At 42.1% G+C, this 22,104-nt stretch overlaps 1 protein-coding gene across 5 annotated transcripts in view; it reads left to right on the forward strand.

The window, feature by feature from the left end:
* FLI1 (Fli-1 proto-oncogene, ETS transcription factor) overlaps positions 1 to 22,104 on the forward strand; it is an 89,558-nt gene that overhangs the window by 49,761 nt on the left and 17,693 nt on the right. For all 5 annotated transcript variants that reach the window (XM_032982248.2, XM_032982249.2, XM_042800575.1 and 2 more), the window contains 4 exons: positions 744 to 955; positions 9,495 to 9,649; positions 13,042 to 13,245; positions 19,818 to 19,886. In XM_032982248.2, the coding sequence (XP_032838139.1) occupies positions 744 to 955; positions 9,495 to 9,649; positions 13,042 to 13,245; positions 19,818 to 19,886 (640 nt within the window). The remainder of the gene's footprint in view (positions 1 to 743; positions 956 to 9,494; positions 9,650 to 13,041; positions 13,246 to 19,817; positions 19,887 to 22,104) is intronic.

A 22,104-nucleotide genomic window follows, 5' to 3' on the forward strand; every position in this document is an offset into this window, starting at 1 on the left:
TGAGCCTGGCATGCTTCATTTAGAAAACCCAAGCGCATCAACGCAAGGAAATTGATAGTCAAAACTTTTTGTCAACATTTGGAGTTTCAGCAGGAAAAAAAAAAAGGATAACAATTTCCTGTTTTTAAGCATTTCTAGAAATGCACAGTTTGGTAACTCACCAGTCCTACACTTCCCACAAAATAAACAAAAAGTGTAAAGTAATGCATTTTTTATCCCACCACTAACACCCATAACTCTGACCTGTACTGACTGCTTCTACTTCACTAGTAACCTCAAAATATAAACACCATACAAAACCCTTTGAAAGAAGATGTATAGACCTTCAGATGACACTCCAGAAATGTTACATACTACATATCTTTCTGGTTGTTTTTGGACCAGCAACTGCAGGCAGGTGGGCAGGTAACTTTATGAAACTGCAGATGAAGCTGCTTACGGCAAGCAATGAGAACGACATAGCACCCAGCAGCCACCTTTACTCTTTGCAGAACTCAAGTTAACCTTAAGTCTTGCCCTACCCCGAGCAACACAGCAGCTAGCAAAGCAACCCACTGGTTTTGCATATGGGCTAATGGACCCCAAAGAATCTGATTCAACCTGCAATCCTGGCAGATGGCAATTTCAGACAGCGCTGGGCAGCTGTGGGGCCCTTGCAGGTGCTCACCAGCTCAAAGAGAGAATAAAAGTGGAGTTACTAGTTTAGTCATGGCTCTGAGCACTTGTGTTTTTTTTCTCCTCAGGAGGCTCTGTCGGTGGTAAGCGACGACCAGTCCCTCTTTGACTCCACGTACGGCGCTGCCACTCACCTTCCCAAGGCAGATATGACAGCCTCAGGGAACCCTGACTATGGCCAGCCGCACAAAATCAACCCATTGCCTCCTCAGCAGGAGTGGATTAATCAGCCCGTCCGGGTCAATGTAAAAAGGGAATATGACCACATGAATGGATCAAGGTAAGGAAAGACCCTTTCCACATCTACTGAATCTTAAATAAAAACAAAGCACGTATCGTCCATTCGTGCTCTTGTCCTGCATATCAACAAACTCCACTCTTCACTCCTTGTGTAGGACCACATCCTGCTCCCCTGGGCAGTTCCTTCATCATTTTTTAATGGCCTGAGGGTCTTGCTCTTGCAAGTCTGCAGCATGCATCTCTATCAGTCTCCATGAATGCCGTACAGACTAGGATGTGAGACTGCCAGGACAGAGTTCATGCTGCAGACACTGCACTTGGTTCATCACTTGGTTCAGCACCCCACAAGTGTGCCATGGTTCAAGGGGCTCCTGAGGATGGAGTTGGTCATAAAGTAACCATCAGTGTTGGCACCAGTGCTCCAGAGTGAAGCTAGTGAAAGCTGCACTAATGGAGTATCTGGGCTTCACTGGAGGGCCCCCCTTAACACATCTGTAACTAGACTTGTGCTCCACCAGGGCAGAAGCAACCGTATGAGACTGGAGAGCTATTTGTTGGAGAAGGGAAAAAGAGGAGACTGAGGTCCTTTACAGCAGTCTATGAGATGCAACAAAACAAAAGGCATTATACCCGCATCTTCTGCGTGAATGTATGCGACCACCAGTGAAAAGGAGAGTTCAGGAGTAGATCTGAGCAGTGATGTTAACCATCAAAGGGACACTGGTTATGATGTATCCTCTACAGCTTGTAGCCAAAGAGCTCAGAGGCCTGCCCCCTTCCATTTGTAGCTAGAGCTTGGGGGAGATAAATAATTTCCCTGTTCAACCAGAAATTCAGACTTGAAAAGATTTTATTATTGCAGCTCAGATTGTCTCTCTTAAAAACATTTCTGAAAGTCCAAAGCCTAGGAAAAAATTTCACCTTCTTGGACAAAATCTGTAGGTGTAGAAATTTAAATTTTTTCAGTTTTAAATGTATACAATAAAGAAAAACTATTTTATTTTTTTAGCATCAAGTGCAATGTTACTACAGGCCACTTAAACAATCAAGGGGGTTTTTTCCTTTAGGGTTAGTTTGGGGCTTCTGTAACAGCCTATTTTCCTGGTTTCTGAGAACCTAGCAAAGTGTAGAGGTTGAAAAAGAAAGCAGCCTCGCACTTTCAGACTTCTATAGTGATGGTGTTAAAGGCTTCAAACAGCAGCATGGGTTTTTTCCTCGTAAGTATACAGTAGATGCTGATTTTACTATAAGATAAAGGTCTTTGCGTCAGTTGGTCTTTGATGATGATCATTTGTAGACCAAATTTGATCTTGCCCCGGTTGCACCTTAGTATCATTTCTGGATTTCATAAGAACTACATAGATTTTTGTACTAATGTTTCCAGTCTCAGAACTGAGGTTGAAAAATGGGAAAATTAGCTGTTTCCTGAAAAACACCATCCCTGGATAACATAGACAGAAGGATGGATCTTGAAAGTACCAGCAGGTTGGGTTTTTTTGGTAGTCACGAGGACTACCTTTGGCTACCAAAGCTAGTCTTCTTAAACCATCCCTAAAGTCTTCAAGGGGTCAATGCAGAGTGGGATCCTGATCAAATGAGCGAGGCTATCTGGTGGTGCTGTGCAGGTCTGACCTCTCCATCCTGCGGAGAGGAGATCCAGTCGTGAGAACTGAGGTGGCAGAATCAGCCTCACGTATGGCACTGGCAACACGCTCCCACGATCGTGGGAGGAAGCTTTTTGTAGAATCGCATCAGTTGCTCACACCCATGGTGTCAGACCAACACACAGAGAGGTTTCCCTCCCATTATGCTACTTGTCTGTCTCACTTGAGCAAATTTTGGAGTGCCAAGGGAACAAGTAGTCCTGTCACATCCGCTGAGCTATCACAGGCAGCATATATTTGTGCTTTTCAGATGCTGTAAGCGTGTGTTCTGTACAGATTCTGCATGTGTGTGTACCTGTAAGTCCAAAAGTCTATGTAGCATTCTCATTGTACGTGTTGCATGTACTTGAGAATGAAATGCATTGGGCTGCCCTTCCATTGTGATCTTTTTGTCGCAATTTCCTCATCTGCTCACAAAAAAAGGGAAATAATACTGCTTTGACAACTTGATTCATTAACAACTGTAAGTGCTCTGATATCCATGGAGGAAGGCCCTCCAGAAGTGTGTTTATTCTGGGCAAAAAGGAAATCCTTTTTTATGGGCTTGCTCAAGACTACAAGATTCTTAGTCAGAAACTAAGTGTCCTCAGTCTCTCTAAAAGAAGGGTAACAACTTCCCAACCTGTTAGAAAAAAAGAAAAGACTATTTTGAGTGTCAGAACTAAGCACTGAAATAGCTTCCAGCCTTGCCTTTTGATCGCTTGTCAGCACAAGAGCTCCAATCCACCCAAGAAATGAGAACATTCGTCTGACTTATCCATCCTCTCCTCCTATTCATGGCAAAAAATTTGCTCTTTCCCCACACGTCCATCACAGTTCATTGTTACGGGTTGGGCTACTCCAGTTGCTTGTTCCTCTGCCCATCAGCTGCCTGGCAAAACTGACACACCATCTGAGTGGCCAACACCAATCTCCATACAAATTAACTTGAACTGCAGACTGAACAACAAAACCTTTTTCCCCTCCCTCTCCCCCTGCCTCTCCTTCTCCCTCTTGTGTTTCAAGCACGCTCTCTTACCGGGTTCCAGCTGCCTCATTAAAGGGAGCAGCCTTTATTCTGTGTTTCACCTGTACTTGAAGCACTAGCATTTTCTGCTTGTTGAGAGAATGGTTTATGTACTCTATGATAAAGCTGTAAGAAACCTGACCGTGGAGGGAGCTGGATGACAGTAAGGGGCAGTGTCCAGACTTTCTTCTTTTTCTTAGCAAGCAGAAGCAAGTCCAACTGCTGTGAGGTATAGCGTGATGAGTTGGTTTGGTCCTCAGCAGGGTGGGGGAAGCGGTTTTTGAAGAATGTCTCTAAGACTGTTTTGCAGAGCTGTCCCTCCAAGTGCTAAACAACATGGAAACCCTGACCAGCTCTCTACTCCCTGTCAGGTTTTCCTGGTTTACTCCCAAATTGGAAAGAATTTCCCAGATAACTTCATACTAACTGCATGTAGGGGGTGTTCAGGCACTGGCAGGGATCTATGTTTTAGGGGAGAAGATGGGACTTCAGTATTATTGCAAGATTCAAACGTAGAAATTTTTGAAAGTTTCTAGTATTATCAGACCTGGATGCAGTATATGCCCTCAAAATCTGCCTTCACAGACAGCTGCTTGCTCAGAACAAACCCCAGTGCTACACTCATGCTTCACAGTGATTAGTGTCCAATCACAAGGGATTTAAAATCCAACATAGGAAAATTAAAATCCTTGTGCTTCTTACACTCCCTTAGGCACTGGGAAAGGGAAATGGTCTTGTATTTGTAGCACTGACCTGTTGCACACAAAAAAAGAAGTCCAGCTTTTTCATGGGTTTACTGCAAGATGTTCTGTATACTGTTCATCTCTGCATCCATACAGGAACGGGAAGTGTGGCTTGCAATCTTTGCTCTTTGCTGGGTTTGTGTCTTTTGTTTACTTCATTTATTACTCATTCAGGGAAAGGTCTGTCTCCTCCAATGTGTTTGTGTGGTTCCCAGCATATTAGGCCTGGGTTTCTGTTAGGATCTTTAGATGCTTTTGTGATATAAATACAATCCTTTATATTAAAAAAAAAAAAATAATCTTCCAATGAATAAAGGATGACGATTATTTAGAAAAATGCTGAGTAAAATTTAACCCAATTTACAGTCCATTTTAATAATAGATTTTTCCTTATATGTTGCATAAACTCCAAATGCAAAGAGTGAATCAAACAACAGATGTTCCAAATTTTGACTATTTACTGAACTACTACAGATCTGCATTTGTAGCTAAACTCAGAGGGTGATTTTTAAAAAGACATTACAAAATTCGTATGATCTTCAAACGTGAAAGAATATTCTAATGTGCAAGATGTGTGCATGGATTCAGGCAAACTTCGCTGTGTAATTCCAATTGATGTTACGAATTTTGTCTAGCTAAAGTAATGAAGTCAATGCTTTGAAAATGCTTTGGAGACAGTCTCTTGCTTCAGAATATTAAAATAATGCTAAGGTTCAGGGATCACAGAACATTTTTATGCCACAATAATTTTCTCAAAACAAAACAAAGGGACCATCTATGATGTCTATAAGAATAAAAATCCCCTTTAAGTAGTGTGTGAGCCCTCTAGTGGGATTCACTGCATTGTTCTAGTCCCCAGCCTGAGCAGCAGATTGTGCAATTACCTGCTGTTTGCATTTACCTGTACCTGATAAACACAATTCTTCTAGACCCTACTGAGCCTCTGGGCTTTCCACGAGTTTGAGTTTTGTAACCTGTACAGCCTTTCCCATCTTTTTTAGAGCTGTCCCTTCTTTTTGCAGGCTGGCAGTCTTTTTCAGTGTGAACCTCCTCCTGAGGCATTCCTGAGAGCAGGGTGAGAGGCTGGGTTAAAGTACAGTTAGATGCAAATTTCGAGGAGCTGTGATTCTGCCCTGATAGCTCTGTTCCCTGCCTGTAGGAGGGAACCACAAGCAGAATCACAGTATGTCTGTTCCTACTTTCTTCACTGAACAGCAACAAAAAAAAAATCTAATTTCAAGTGTAAAGATCAAAGATGAGATGACCAAATGGGGACTCACACCAAAAAGTGGCTAATTTAAAAAGAAAAAAAGAAAGGAAGAGAGGAGGAATGAAAGGATAGGAAGAAAGGGTTAGAAAGAAGGAGGAAATATCCCACTGACCACAGCTGAGTCAGGTTCAGAAATTACTGAAATCTCTTATTTTGCTCTTTCGAATGAAAGCCAAAGGTGATTCCTAGACAGAGGCCCTGGGACAGTAATTGCTTTATTTTCAGGTATCTGGAACACAGGATGAAGCTGTACAGAGGATTTATTAGTCAATGCCAGGCTAGCTGCTTGTCCATTTTGGCCAGTCTACATAAACTTTCCCAAAACACCAAGCTCTTGGCACCCCCAGAGACTGCTACTGGAGCTGCTGGAACGAAGAGTCTTTGGACAGACAGTGGGAATGAGTACTGCTTCATATTCCTTGGACTCTGTCACTGCCACAGTGAATATACTTAAGTGATCTTGTGAAAGCAGCCTATATCCATTTACCTTAGTAGGTCTACAACATTTTCTGCCCAGAACCTGAGCGAGTCCAGCATGCATAGCCACTTGAAAGTCTGAAGTCTCTGTGAAAAGTCAAGGATTAATCTGGCATCTGAAACCCCCTTGCACCAACCATTTCAAATAATGAGGAAATCTTTATATAAATCTAAGTCTGCTTGTGGGTAATGCATGAACTAAGCAAGGAGCTACATTCAATGAATACACTATTCATGGCTTGTAGCTCCCTGTTCTCATTTGATACTGTAGTTGTTCCCCACACTGAATTCTTCTTTGTGTTGCCCACAGCTACACCTACCTTCTGCTGGGATACTGCTAAATCCCTCATCTTAGGCTGGGGCAGTGAAGTAATGGGTGTCCTGGAGCTGGAAAGATGATTCAGTCTGGTAGTTCTGTCTCATTTCCCAGTAAAAGGCTCCATTTGGATCTGGTAGGAAATAGTGGGTTACGGAGGACACAAAAGTGAGGATCTTCCCGCTTGCTGTCACTAAAGATTTCATGGTATTTTTCTTAAGGACAGTTTGGTGTCTTGCCCAGTTAAGTTTTGGTAATGCTATTCCCAGTTATGTCTGTCATTCTGATATCAGATTTCCACTGGGGTTGGCTCTGGATCCAACCTTCCTGAAAACTTCCTCAGAAGGAAGGGAAGCACCTGTACAGCCACGCGGACACAACCCTGGCAGGAACATGGAGCACGTTTAATGTCCTGCAGGATCAACAGAGCGGCTTCTCTTCCTACAGTGCCAAATCAGTGGTTGATAAAGTCACCTCGGTCCTCTAAACTTCTTTTCAGATCTGTCTCTGATATTTGGTTGTCTGGTTTTGGCTTCTGAGACATACAGAGAGAGGCAGAGGATAGGCAGGGTCCTAACTGCCAAGCCAAGAGACTGCAAAGTAAAAAATCATCATAAAAACACCGAGGATTACAGTGTTGATGTTATTTTTGTTACTTTGCTGTATCAATCATGTGAATGTGCACAATACTTAGCAGAGAGAGTAGAGACAGCCAAGGACCCTGTGGTCTTTTCACATGTGTCATTTCATGCCAGTAGAAAGCATGTGTACTCCTAGGCAGGTAAGCTTTTTAGAAGATGTTATTATCTGAGCGTCTGGATATATCCTATATTTCTGTATGAGTATTATATATGTAACAATTTCATCAGAAATAGTTCATTCCTCAAATGCAGGGGTTGTTTTCCAGGAAAATTTAACAGATCAGGGGGGTGAGAGTGAACCTGAAGCAGCAGGTAGTTGTGCCAGCACAGCTAACACCTGGGAAGTGCTGGCTCCAAGGAAAGCAAAGAAAATTTTAGTGTTGTGTCTGAAGGAGGAAGAATTTCATCCCAAAGGCAGGTGGGAAGCCATAGGTGGGCATGTGTGTGTTCGGGTCTGCCCCACCAGCTGGGCTGCCCGCACCATTTAAAGCCAGCACCCGGTCTCCAGGCAGGGCAGGCGAGGGGTCGGTCGCCTCCCGGGGACGGTGAGCAGTCAGCTGAACAGTCTGACACCCTGAAACATGGATGCTCTCACCGTTTCACCGAGTCTTCTCAGGACAGCCTGTACCTCAGGAAAGAATGAGATCTTTTGTGCTGCTTCAGGGCTTTTTCTCTGCCAGTACAGGCAGTGTTTAACACCTGACACAGAGTATTTCAACAGAGAGTTAGAAATGATCACATTCCCTGTGAAAACCCTGGTGTCCCTGCAGTTGCTCAGACTCTCCTCTGACTGCCACGGGGACATTAAACCTTCAGCAGTTTGCCTCTCCGAAGGCGGATTTTGGTTCCCTGCCTGGAAAAACAGTAGGCGAAATAGTAAAAGCTTAAATTCGAACATGTGTAAGTTATACATCTTATTTCCATTTTCAAGCAACATTCCCTCAGCAAGACATGAGGAAAAAATTACCATCTGCCTTAGAATATCTCGGTGGAGCATTTATCTCCCAGCCATGATAACTGAATTTCAGTAATTTCTCCCTCCCCCACCCCCCATTCAGATTAAGAAACAAATTTGTTTAGTGTCCAAACTTGGAAGTCTTGCCAGCTGAACTCAGAGGGTGGGATTTGGTGCACTGTCATAGCTCTTGCCCTTCTGCGAATGGTTTCCTCCCAGGCCACTTTGCTTCTGGCAGGGAAGAAGGACGGCTGTGTGATTAAAGCAGTGGGCTCTGTGCTCACTTTGGCAAGGAGGCTGTACATTAATGCACCCTTGTAAAGGTAGGGGCAGTAATGCTGCCCTTCCCTGGTACATTCTTCAGGGCTAGGATGTGCTGTGTCTCTGTGGCAGGCTGTGGGCTGGTATTTTAAGTGACCTCTAGAGCTAAAAGCATGAGTTACTACTGCAGCTGAAGAAAAACAAAATCTGTGCTCTCTATCTGTGGTTTGGAGGCTCATAATTCTCCCAGAGCAGGACAGAGAAAGCCTATTGCTTGCCAAGGGTCTGCATGTAGTCCAGGTCTTAGCACAGTGCCACCTGAGTTGCTAAATGTTCCCTCCTCATCAGTCCATCACCTCAGAAGTAAAACTGGAGCCAGAGCCTTTTTCACACACAGTTTCTGTGGTCTGAAGTTCTTGACTCATGTCTAAGGCACCTAAGATTTCTAGATTTCCTATCCAAGTAGTTAGACAAGCCTGGGACTGTTTAACTGTTAAGAACAGACAAGATTAGCTACATTCAGCCCTGTATAAATAAGACTCTTTAGATACCATGCTAATATTTAGTATTCTCTTGTGGTTATCCTGTCATTTTGACATGGCTATTTTGTGTTCTTTGTTAATGAAATGAAGAGAAGTGTATCTGTATTTCTGATTAGCTCTGCAGAAATGCCTTAGTTTATGAGGTGAGAAGTACAGCCTTTCTGCCAATTGATAGACTCCACGACAACAGAAAGATGGTGTGCAGGGTTGTTCTTAACACAATGCAAGAGTCAAACAGTCCAACAAGGGCTCTTAGAAGCATTAAGCTATATCTGAAGGATTGCTAAAATGCAGCTGAGCAATAAAGGATGAAGGGGGACTGGGGGGGTGTAACTGATGGACCTATGTGGTAGGCACTTGCTTTTTTATCTGGTTTGTGAATTTTGGTATTTCAGAGGAATTGAGTATGACCTTACAGCTTCTATTGCCTTTGTCTGAAAGTCACTCCTCTCTGCACCTCCAACTCGCTTTCTTCCAACTGGTTTCATTACCAGAGATCCCCTCCATGAAACTTGTGATTCATAGATCACCTTATGACGTTCACGTGACAGGCCAGGAATGGTCTCTCCCACATGTAAAGAAACTCCCCTTAACTTTTCACTTTCAGGATACTCGCTATTTCTGTAACCCAAACCTCCTTCTGCTACAGCAGGGATGAAAGGCATGTAATAATGACAAGTCATCTGTTTCCTTTTGCATTTCAGGGAGTCCCCCGTAGACTGTAGTGTGAACAAATGCAGCAAACTCGTCGGAGCAGGGACAGAGTCCAACCCAATGAGTTACAGCACCTACATGGACGAGAAGAACGGGCCTCCTCCCAACATGACCACCAATGAGAGGAGAGTCATTGTCCCAGCAGGTACCACCACCATCAAACTCTTTGTGTCATATTTCCTTGCACTGTCTTAAATATCCAGCTGAACAGATAAGGCTTGTTTATCTACTCTCTGAGGAATTCTCTTTCTTACAAGCTACGTAGAACTTAAGGGAAATATCAGAGTTTCTGGCTAGTGGGAATTTCTCATGTCCCACTATATGTTCTACCTTGAATCAGAAGAAAAAGTGAATAATTAGTGCTGCTTGCTGCTTCTTTTTGTTTTGGTTTTTAGGGTGTTTTTTTGTTTGGTTGGCTGGTTGTTTTTTTTTGCTTTGGAATGAAGTGTTGTTTTGGTGTGTTGAACCAAATTCATCTCCCATCATGCATTATAGAAGAATCTGAAGTGCTTCCTGGGACATGCATGGTATGATCAAAGAGCACAGTTCATCAGCAAGAACAAGCATGAAGTGGACCCAAATTATAACTCTCGTAATGCTCTGCAGGATCCAGATGCACTTTCATTTCATATTGATTCAAAATGAGCTATTTTGTTTTCATTTTTTTATTAGAAGTAGAAAAACAGAAACATTATATTTTGCAGAAACTACATTATCCTTCCAAAAATTGTTACACAGAAACATTCCTGTCCAGTTCTCTGTTTGTATTTGATGTCCACATCTGCTGTCTGAAATTGGCAGGAGGTATTAGATGCATTTGGATAGTCAAGGATAAGAGCTGCTGTGGCAGGCAACCGGTGAAGTCTGAACCTGGAACCAGAGGGAGTCTTTTCCCTGCAAAGTTTGTAAACACCACAGCTATAAACAGGCTAGCCCAAGAACTTTCCAGCAAGGGAGATACTATGAGCCTAGTCCTGGCCCAATTTATGTACCGAAACTTCCACTGATTTCAAGGGGTGCAGCTTTTCACCCAGTGTTGTGAGGGTTTCACTGGGGGTTGTAGCTGATTCAAGCAGATGAACTGTTGGCAGAAAGAAATGTACTCGTGGAATTTAGCTCTGTTTTCTGATCGTGGTTTGACCATGAACAGATGACAATTCCCAAGCATTTGTTTGCTATTTAGGATGAAAAGGAAAAGCTCAAACTGAATGTAGTGAAGAAAGCCAATAAAAGATTGACAGCAAATCTCAAAGTACTAGTTAAGCCATTGTTAGGATCTGTTTAGAAAGACTGGCTATAATTGGTGACAGCATCAGATATGTTTTCAGCTTCGACATTGCCTAGGAAGGTGCTAGCCGATACCAAGTAGTCATTATATTATTGAAGATAGTCAAGAGGGAACATCTCTCCTGCCCTTCAGCATGCTATTTATGCATATTTAAAAAGATCAAGAGCGGGCTAAAATTTAGCACTGTTGTAGCAATAGGGGAAATTACTTTTAGTGTCCTCAGTAGAAGAGAAGGTTTAAAATCTCCTCTTTGAAGAAAAGTGAAAAAAAGGACTTTTTCCCCCTCATGAGCCATCCACAAATCAAAATCTTGAGATACTTGTGAAATAGCAGTGATTTACCAGACTTTGGAAGACAATAATGAACATCATCCCAGATCTCTGGCTGCAGGATATGAGGCCCAGTTCATCCAAGAAAGGCATTTGGAAATTTTAATATAATCCAGAGTAAAGATTTATAGTGCATTAGGGTGAAGATAGGCAAGAATAATGTCACATTAGGCTTGCAATAGTAATAATAATGAACTCTAAGCCATATTTCAAGAAGGCATTTTTTCAGAGACCATTCAATGTCTTTGGCAGTGATAAAGAGGCTGAACAAATATCTGAAATTCAAAAGTGTTTATTTAAAGGGAGACCACAAATTCACTATGTCCTCTAAATGTTGGGGTTTTTTTCTAAAACTCAAGACAAATAATTCTTTCAATTAAAAACAAAAAAAATCCTCCCTTGAATACTTTCATTGCAAAATTGCAGTCTTTTGCCAGTGCTTAGAAAGCAGAATTTAAATTGGCTATTGCCAAAATTTAAAGGAAACCCATCTTTCTTTCCTAAAGCACACTTGTAAAGATATGGGGTTGTAAGTTCCGTGTTTAAAATACAACTTTAAGCAACCTGGTTTTACTAGAAATTGAGTGAGGAAATATCACAGTTAAAAATTCAGTGTTCCTTGGTCTTACTGCTCCATTTCATGCTCTTATTCTGGAACTCAGCTGCCCAACAATATACCAGGTACAGCCACTACCTGACCTTTTGTGTCAAGGGATCTCCACAGCCCAAGCACACACAGTTTACAATCCTGGGCCAAGGCATTATTTTATGCACTGTAAAATGTGTGGCAGAGGCAATTATTGTCCCTACCCAAAGCACCAGCTACCAGCTGTGTGATTACTGCATGTTTCTGATCCATTTTCTCAACTGCCTCAGGACCTGAAGTGTTTGAGGTTTATCTTAGAGGAATGTACCAGCTGTGATGGACAGATCAAACGTCTCCAAAGTTAAGGCTTGACCTCACAATCCTCTCCAGCTGCAGTGGAACATGAATTTGCAGCTTAAATTTTCAAATTGGATGCACGGGGAGAAGCAGCACAGGAAACATCTGAAAATGCAGATATGCGCTGAAAATGACTCTGTAAAAATGGTATCGTGGCACAAATTCTTGCTGGAACTTTCTGATCTAACGTTCTTTTCAAAACTCAAAGGATGGTTTCTTTTTTTAACTAGTGATGCAGCAAACCATCACCATGGGGTCTGAAACTCCAGCCGGGTTCAATCTCTCTCTTACGTCATCGCCAGTAATAAAGATTCCACAGCTGGAGCTTTGCTGACAGTTGATAATGATGCATGAGACAGTATAAAATCCACATTGCCCTCCAATAGCTGTGTTGGTTTTACAGGGCTAGCAGAGGTAGAATTGTGCTCTCGTCAGCGGGGTGAACAAATGTGACTCAGAGATACATGGCAAGCTGTTCTGTTTAAGCAATAATATTTTTTTTCAGAGTCTCTTTGCTGACCATAAATACCGCCATCCTCAGACTTTAAAATACCATCTGTTGGGACTTTGTAAGGCACTTGCAAAGGATGGTGTGACTTATACAGCACTGATGTAATTATATAGCATTGCAGAACCAAAGCTGTGACAAGCATACCCTTTCAAAGGGATGAGTTTGCTTTTGGAAGCTTTTTCCCAGAGGGTGAAAAGTCACAGTCAAACGTCACTAATATTGTTCCCAAGCATAGGTATAAGATTCAGGCAGGTGGGAGACAACCAAGAGAACCTACTCTCCCAGTGGGTCAGTGTGATCAATTTATGTGCACAGTACTTGTTCCTCTTGGCAAAATGCACTGGAATCAGTAAATTAAATACATTTGGTTGTGGAAACAATGGTTAATGTTTTGACTGGGCTACAGAAAGTGCTACAGGCTTGAGGCTTGTGTATAGTGTTACCATCCTTTGTGCTTTTCTGCCAGATCCCACCCTCTGGACCCAGGAACACGTGCGCCAGTGGCTGGAATGGGCTATAAAGGAGTATGGATTAATGGAGATTGACACCACCATCTTCCAGAATATGGATGGCAAGGAGCTCTGCAAAATGAACAAGGATGACTTCCTCCGAACCACCTCCCTCTACAACACAGAAGTTCTGTTGTCTCACCTCAGTTACCTCAGGGAAAGTAAGTATCGCCCCAACTCATCCCAGCTCTAGCGTGACATGCTGATAGAATAAGCTGCGATGAGTGTTGAACACCTAGGGCTCTTCTACGGGATAAATAGTAGCAATGATGAGGGAAGAAGAACAGAGAAAGACAAGCAGAGAGAGCAAACAAGGAAGGGAGGAAGAAAAACTGGGTTGGAAAGTTAATTTTAACTTAGATGGAGTTACTGGTGCTATCAGGGAGGTGAAGAACTGAGCAGGAGTCTTAAGAAGATTAGATAGTCTTACAGATAATAAAAACATCTGTGGCTATATGATAAAGATACATAAATTTGCTATGGAGATTAAACGAAACATTAACTGATGTGTCACGGGCAAATTACTCCATAACTTCACAGTTAGAGGGCTGTGCACTTTCCCCTAAGGCTTCTGGTAAAGAGTTCTTCAAAATAGGACCCACAACTGGCCAGAGTTGGAGATTTTCTGTGTTCTGTGGGGCCCAGATTTGTTGGAAAGAGGAAAAACTGCAAGAATGATTCCCCAAATGTAAGTGTGCTGAAGCAGATGTTGTACAAATGACCTAATACTCAAAGAACAAGTTTTACTGAACCTCTTTATTGCTACTCTCTGTCCCACACTAGAGTATGTGATGGATCCAATACTCCTTTTTGCTGCATTAAGCCCCTAAGACAGAAGTTGTGAGCAGTCTTCTGAGCTACTCCTGGAAAAGCATACTGCAGCAGTCCAAACAGGAATTATCAGCTTATGGTTAGCACACGCTCTTGAGGCTGGGAGTCCTAGATTCAGACCTTTCTAAGAGTTCCTATACAATCATGAGAATGTCCATAGCTTCCAAATGTCTCCTCTTCATCTATAAAATGGAGGTTAAAGTGTTTCTTTTCTTCATAAAGGTGTGCTAAGGATAATTGCATTATGATGAGGCCAGAGAACTGGAGCTAAATCCCACATGCTCCAATATTTTTTCAAGTGAAACAGCTCTTATAGGAATATAATTATTTGAGGACTGAAAAATCAGGAGAAGGTGCCATAAAGCAAGGTGGGAGGGCAGGGAGAGAAAGAAAAACGTATATTTTCTCCACCGGGAAATCAAATTGTGATGTAAAGGCAGCTGAAGCTGTCTCCATCTGGCCAGCGCAATAAATCAGCAAGAGCATTTATTTAGGGTGTTTCTTCAAAGCTGTTCAGCGCTGGTCTCTCCCTGTCTGCTAAAATCAGTGGGTGTTTTACAGATTACAGTGGGACACGAGTTAGATCACAGATGGGTGCCTCTCTAAGCCCCACCTTTATTTTCTTTGAGAAGTTGAGCCAAGGAAATGATTCACAACAAATAACCAAATTGTTGGATTTGAACAGTTTTTGTCCCTTGTGACTCCACAATAAAATAATTTCCCATCCAAAATAATTTGCCAATTTCATCCTGTTTCATCAACAGAGAGCTGATTATTGAAGATGCAAACTAACTTTCTAACTAAGTTTTGCATACAGAATTACACACTTTTATAGGAAATTGTAAGGCACTTTTGTGAAGCCTGTGCTGCTTTGGCCAAACCTACTGACATTGGCTGGGCAAATCAGACGCTTTGTAACCGGAAATGTTTTTAAATTCCCACAAGATAAATACTCAAGTGAGAAACTTGAATTGTCTTATTGATAAGACTTGAGAATTGTCAGAGAGATGAAGCAGGAGTTGTGTGTTTTTTGAATCAAAGAATCAGGCTGAGTTTGAAAAGGTTGGCAAAAGAGTTGAATTCTTTTGTTGCTTTAGCTCCAGACAGCATCTCCAGTGATAGCCTCACGTGTGAGGTGGTGTTCATTATTTGGGCTGTTCAAAGAGAATATCAGAGGAATTGCATTCTTGTTCTCATGGCATAAACCTGAAGACTGGGATTCAATTACCACTTTACCATTTGCTGCTGTCCATTTGTTCAGGAGCAAATTCCTGACTGATCCTACCTACCTTTAGACACCTGAAGTCCCTAAGTTAGAAGTCTGATCACACTGGTCTCCGTTTATAGAAAAGAAGCAACAGAGCACACTGAAATTCAGGATAGTAGTTCCCTAGTTCACACATTGCCTTTAAATGCCTGAAATTAGGAGGACTAAACCTTTGCCTCAGTTCCTCTGTGCTTCAGTTTTACTTTTTGTAAAATGGAGCTGGTAATCCTCTCTTCTTGTTGGTCTTGTCTGTTGAGATGGCAGATCTGTGGAATGGGGATTGTGTCTCATGTCTCTCAAGACCAAGCACAATGGAGTCCTAATGTAGTTGCACCATTTAAGTGCTGCTGCAATGCATGCTGAATAGTAATCATAAAAATATAATGTTCTGCCAGGGGAATGCCTACAATGATTTCTATGTTATTAAACTAGTGTAAAACCCAAGCAACTTTGCTGGATTCAGACGAATTATTTATTCCAATTTTACATGGATGCATAGAAAAGGAGAATTCAATCCCAGTCCATCCCCAGCTTTTATGTTTATAAATTTCTCTCTCTTCAGCCTCTTGGGCTGTTCTAAGACGTCATGCGAGTGCTGTCCTTATTAAAGCAAGCTCCTGTCTGAGTGGAGGTCGGGCAGCCTCTGCAGAGCATTCCTTTCCATGCAGCTGTTCCTAGCGCTGCCTAATGACAGTCTGGTTTCTGGATTGCTGGTTAACTCCCTCACGGAGTAACGCCTTCGAAAGGAGCTTATTGTTTTTCCAGACTGATTTCCAGCGGATGTTTAGTGCCGAGCCTCTGAGCTCAGTGCCATGGGGAGATGGTCTTTTTTCATGAATTTTCCCCTTTTGTAAGGTTGTTTGTTTCAGAGATATCCAGCTCTGCTCCTACTTAGGGGGGAGAATGCATGACGGCAATAAAACACAGGGGAACTTTGGGGAATTACCAATCTATAGGCTAGATTATATCTGCCCAGTCTCTCTCTTGAAAGGTGTTTGTCCTCTCAGGATGTTAAGCTGGATATGTGATGACTAGTGAATCCTCAACTTTGGTGTTTGTTTTCCAAGAAACAAAGCTGATCTGAACTTTCTGAGCCTGTTTGCTAGCCAAGCAAGGACACCCCCTGAAAATTAGCTTCCTTGTAAGGTTTTCAATGTTTTACACTCCTGATCGAGGTGAAAGCATTCTTTAAACTCCCTATGAAGCATGTTATTTTGGCACATCTGAGTCCAGATTGAAAAAAATAAACTGGTAACATCTGCAAGACCTCAACAAAAGCTCAATCTTAGTTTTGGAGATAGAAAGTTCAGGTGAGCTGTTTAATATAGTTGAGATGAAACCAAACTCATATCACAGCACCTTTAGTCTTCAGGCAAAACTTAGGTCTGGATCAGAATCATGCAGTTGTTTCCTGTTTCCACAACCTACTGAAGCAGTCAGGAATTCAGACGTCTCTGATCTTTAGATTTCAGACTTGCAGAACCCAGCTCTGCACCACACTCTATCCTTTGGAGTCTCTCAAAACATCCCCCAGTAGTTTTTTCAGGGAACTTATTGTCCATCCCCCCAAAGGATCATCTTTCTTTAAGTGTTTCTTCCAGTTTCCTCTCCAAAATTGTGAAGCCATGCCTTGGCTTTTTCTTCTTCTCGTTCATCCCTCTGCACCTTCGGACTCCAGACTAACTGATTGCTGTGCCGGTATCTTTTTCAAACAGTCTGCCAGGAGAATCTTCTCCAGTCAGCCAGTGGGCAGTGGGAAGGGAGATTTGAATGTTTTCATGCTATGTTTGGGATGAACATCAAAAAAAGCCTGAACTGTCACCTCCCATCCTTTTCCTCTCTAGTTATGGGGGGTCGGTTGTGTGGGGTGTGTACAAATGAAAAGAGCCTGAAGGGGAAAGAATGAGACTGTGGTGAGAAGCAGAAGCAGAAAACTGCTTTGTGGTTTCGAGCCACATATGAATGCCAAACAAAACTATACTGCTAAACGCAGTAGAACTGTGATTCTACCAGGAGATGTGGAGGGAAGGCCACATGGCCTTCAGAAGGTGAGGTTAAAAAAGGCTCCAGATTAAACAGACTTTAGGATTGTGAAACCAAGACGTTCCTGCATCTCAGAAGGATAAGCTGCCTTGTGAAAAGGAAGGCTTTATGGGGAAAAAAACTCTCCTGCTCTGTTCTTCAGTCCTTTTCCATCTTCCTCGTTAATTAATGCAAGGGAAATAAAAGAAGAAAGGAAAAGGTAGGGGCAAGCATAAGATAACATTTTTAATATTAATTATAAAAGAATAGCCCTGCACTTTATTAATAATACCAGTGTTTCCAGAAAGAACTGATTTAATCTAAGGTGTCACTGACCCAGTGAGGGGTAAGGGGAATAAGAACAAAATGAAAATTCATAGCAGCCAAAGTTTTGCCCAAAAACGGGTAAGGGAGGGAGCAGACTGGCCTCTGTCTGTCTGCTTCTCTCTGTCCTGATCTGTGTCTCTGGCTTTCTCTCTTTTCCTCCTTCATTGAAAACCCTTAATAGGAAACACATTTCCTTTTCTGTGGTGTTCCCACCAGAAACCTCAGACTGTTGGGCAAAGGTGAGAACTTTTAGCAATTAAACTGGGGGAGGCGCCGTCCCTTTCCAGTGGCCTGGGCTGCATTTTTTAGTGTAAAGTAGCTATAGGTTGATCATACAGGCTTGCTCAGTACTATTCATCACCCCACCCCCACCTCCTCAGCCAGTCAGGGCGACCAGGAATTTGCAGCCTATTTAGTCATTGAAAACTGTGTTTCTGAATTCCCCAGAACTTCCTTGTCTGGCGAGGGCAAGCTAGGCTGGCCATTGCATTCAGGATCTACTTCAAATAACCTGAAAAGGAGAGAGTGATGGACAGAAGTTTCCCCACAGATATTCAAGAAAGAAATGCCAAAGCCAGAAACCATCTGACGAAAACATGAGTTAGGTGGACAAAGCTGTTGCAATTCCCCCAGCAGCAGCGAAAGTCCAGCCTATCTCTCTAAATATTTAAGCCAATCGCTTTGGCTATCTGCAGCTTTCACAGTCAAGGTACCCTAGGGATTCCTTTGCACTCTTTACCTCCTAGTTTACCACATTATCCGTCCTGGTCTTTTGAAACATCCCCTGTCTTGCAGCATCTGGTAGCATCCATCCTCCACTCCCTATGAGTAGGTTTTGTTTTCCAACACCCTCTACCACTATGTACATTCTGGCTTGTGCACGTCTTTGGCTTTGTTTGCATTTGGGGAAGAAAAGAAATCCATAGGAACACAGGGCCAATAAGATCCAGCACCTGCAGTGGCTATTACTTCTGGCAGTGAACTGCCTAATCCTCAGCTCTCACAGGAAAGCGAGACATACTGTGAATACTACTGAGGGGCAAGTGAGGTCAGTGTTATTTGGGATCATGTGGATTAGAGGAATGTGGAGACTGCATGTCTTAGTCACAAGATCCTAATCAGTCAGTATTATAGTACCTGCAAAAGAGGTGTTCTCAGCCCTGCCAAAGAATCTGGGGATGCTCAAGGGTAGCATAGCATGTACACAAATCTATACTGCTTGCTGTGTGTTGCTGAGGACCAAGTACCTTAAATGGGACAGAATCTCGCTGAATAGAGGGATGTGTAGATATGAATAGCGGAAAGTGTCTGTCAGAGCTCTTTTCATTCATAACAATCATGGTGAGATTGCTGCCCTGCTCCAGTTCACATCGTCTGTGCCTAACAAGAAGGTCTCTGGGCCTTGTTATGAACGTCACCACCCAATGCGGTGGAAACTTTTTCAAAGAGCTGTAGGAAAGGTGAGCCTAGAAGATTATGTAAGATAAACACATATAACTAGACAACCATGAAATGTGTATTACATGCTGACTTCCAAGAGCTCACAGGGCCTCTTCTTTCATTTCCAGAAGAGTTTGCAAGAGAACCAAAATAAAATGTTTAGGAAGGAACTTTTCTATCCTAGACCGTGCAAACAATGGCCCTTCCAATGGGTTCTTTTTTGAGCTCCTCTTGAATAATTTTGTTTCAAACAGAGTTGGATGGAAAGTCCACTCTGAACCAAGAAAGCTACTTTCAAACTCCACAAAGCATTCAAGATGCCAGAATACCAGTGAGATATTTGGCAGCTGTTGGCCCAAAACCGAGCATGTGACACTCTAAATATGTTCAGAGCCTGACAGCGCAATTTATGTCACTTCTACTCTATGTTCCTCAAACAGGAAATTTTTCTATCACAGCTAGAGAGAGAAAAGATTCTTCCTTATCCTGTAATACAATCTGTGCCACAGTAATTTCTAGAGGCCCTGCTGTGATAGGTATTGTACCTGTATAATTGTACTGTACAACCTCACCCTTATATAAGTTTTCAGTGGAGGACATCAAGGTGCACAGCGAAGGAGGTAAATGTCTTTATTTTGGTTTGCAAGTGCAGAAACAGTAGCACATGGGTGACATACAGCTAACAAGCTTTTAAAATAATTTCATATCCATCATAGAAAATGTGCATCTAATTGCCTGAAAATTTTGGTCTTTAGGTCCTAGTGATAGCATTTTCTACCTGCCTGCATGGTTCCCCACTGGCAAAGCACATTCAAACTGCAAAAACTGCTTTTCTTTACATTATAGGTAGCTCACTGCTGGTCTACAATACTCCATCCCACACAGAAGCTTCCTCACGTCTTGCCACCAAAGAAGGTCAGTCTTTTGCATATAAACATCCTGGCTTCCTATGCTCTCACAATGGTTTTGATTGGGTTAAAACTGGACCTTTTATATAATATCCTTGGCATGAAAATGTTCTGATCTGCTATGCATGCACAGCATGGTTAAAATAGAATAATCCACGATTTGCAGCCCCATCCACAAGCTGAAAATCGCATCTCTGCCTGTCCAGCCAACATTGTGACATAAAGTGTATATCTGTCATTGTCACAACGGTGTATTACTGAGTTGATGAATTGATGAAATATTTTCTGTGACTTATGTGAAATAGTCTGAAATCTCAGATATATAGCAAGGGCTGAGACACTATTTCTCTTTGAGTGAGTTCATAGTTGAAAGGATAAAATTTTCTCACCATAAATTCCATTACTGAATAAAGGCCATTCAGGTCTTCCAAAACCATTAATGAAACTGTCAGCTAGTTTCAGCCAGCAAGAAAGACCAAGTGTATCCTTATGAGACTTTAATTTTGTTTAATTTAGTTTTCAAAGAACTTCAAATTTTTAATCTATCAGAAATTCTGACCATGTAGATAAAGCTTAGAAACCTTTAATTTTAAAAGCTCCTTCAGGCTTGTGAGTTGTTTGTATATGCTTCAGTCAGGTTTTTAAGGTTTTATTCTGCAGCTACAGTCCTATTCATTTTTATTTTTCATTAAATACTGGATTCTCGGTCATGATAAAATTATGAAAGTTGGTGTGATGGGTATGATGCACATCCCTTACCTACATAAGACAGGAAGTCACAATTGGGCAGTTGAATTGCTAAAGGCCAAATAGGGCATCCAAAGACCAAAAATCTGGTCCTGTGCTCTATAATAACTTACTGTGTAGGACTAGGAGTCTTGAGCTTGGCCTTCCCTTCCCTTTGTGTAATTGTAGGAACATTGGTTCCATTCACCAAACTGTGTTCAGCTCCTCCATTTGAAAAGCTTTTGCGAAAAGTGTGAAATCTCATGTCTGCCATATGAGATAACCCACCTAGAAGCAGTCTGCTCTCGTGCCGAGACAGTTTCCTCACCTCATATATAAACATTTCTATGCTTTTCAGGAGAACATGGCTTCACTGATGAGCTCCAAGTTTGCATTTCAAAGAACAGTGGGGAAAGGCAGAAAGTCTTTTATTTAAGCAGCTGGGGAGAGAGAGACAAAACCCCCAATTTCACTGAAAGGCTACAGCAAACTGAGATCACACTTTTAACAAGCTTCTGCGTGGTGTGTCTGGCTGCTTCATTGACTAGCACTGCTCTTAGAGCCAGCACTTCTTTCTCGTTGCGCCATGCTGCATTTCATCTCCAACATCTGTCTTGGACCCTGGACACAATATTAGTGCTGGTTTTTACAGCAGCTTCTTTTGTCCAGCATAACACTAGCCACTTGAGCTGTCTGTTCCCTGGCATGCTGTTCTCTCTTTATGAGATAGGCATTAGTTGATAAAACATGGTACATTACAGAGACAATGCCATTCAGGCTTTTCTGTGACTGGCTACTTTGACGCTAACAGTCATCTATTTAAAATTAATAAAAGCTAGGCTTGCTCCTATTTGAATAAAGCAGACCCACATGCACGTGTTCCTCCACAATTTCCCCCATAATCATCCAAGCACATCCAAGACCGTGCTCCTTCTGTCTCAGGCCAGGTGGCTGCTAAAAATAGAGGGGAAAAAAGCTGCAATTTTTTTATTAAAGAGAAATCCTCTGTATAAAATTGCACTCCTGAATTTTTTATACCCTTTATCTTTTGGGCCTTGAGTCACTCAGGCAGAAAAAAAAATGAGGGAAAAAATGTTCCTTCCCCTCCATTTTTACTGCCCTCGAGTGTGTTTCTTTAGTGCAGCTGACAGAAGCTTGCATTTGATTTCTGTCAGCTAGGCATTTTTAACTTTACATGGTACTTTCATCATGTGTCAATAAAAGACTAAACACACCCAAGGGATAGTCAAATAAAAATTAAGAACTAGCATAGAAATGTTGAAATCCCATCTATTCCTCTTCTATTTCCTCTTATAACGCATAAATTTCCTCTGCATTCATTTGATGTCTGAATAGTGTTCTAGGATAAACTGACCCACTTCAACCTGCCGTAACTGATTCACGCTCCAAATACTATTTGTGAGATAAAGTTACAGGATAAGGGACATGTGAACATGACAGGCTGACAGATAAGGAATTGGGGGAGCAGAGTGAAGCGT

This window comes from Tyto alba, unplaced genomic scaffold (assembly GCF_018691265.1).
Source record: "Tyto alba isolate M040663 unplaced genomic scaffold, T.alba_DEE_v4.0 Super-Scaffold_32, whole genome shotgun sequence".
NCBI classification, from domain to species: Eukaryota; Metazoa; Chordata; class Aves; order Strigiformes; family Tytonidae; genus Tyto; species Tyto alba.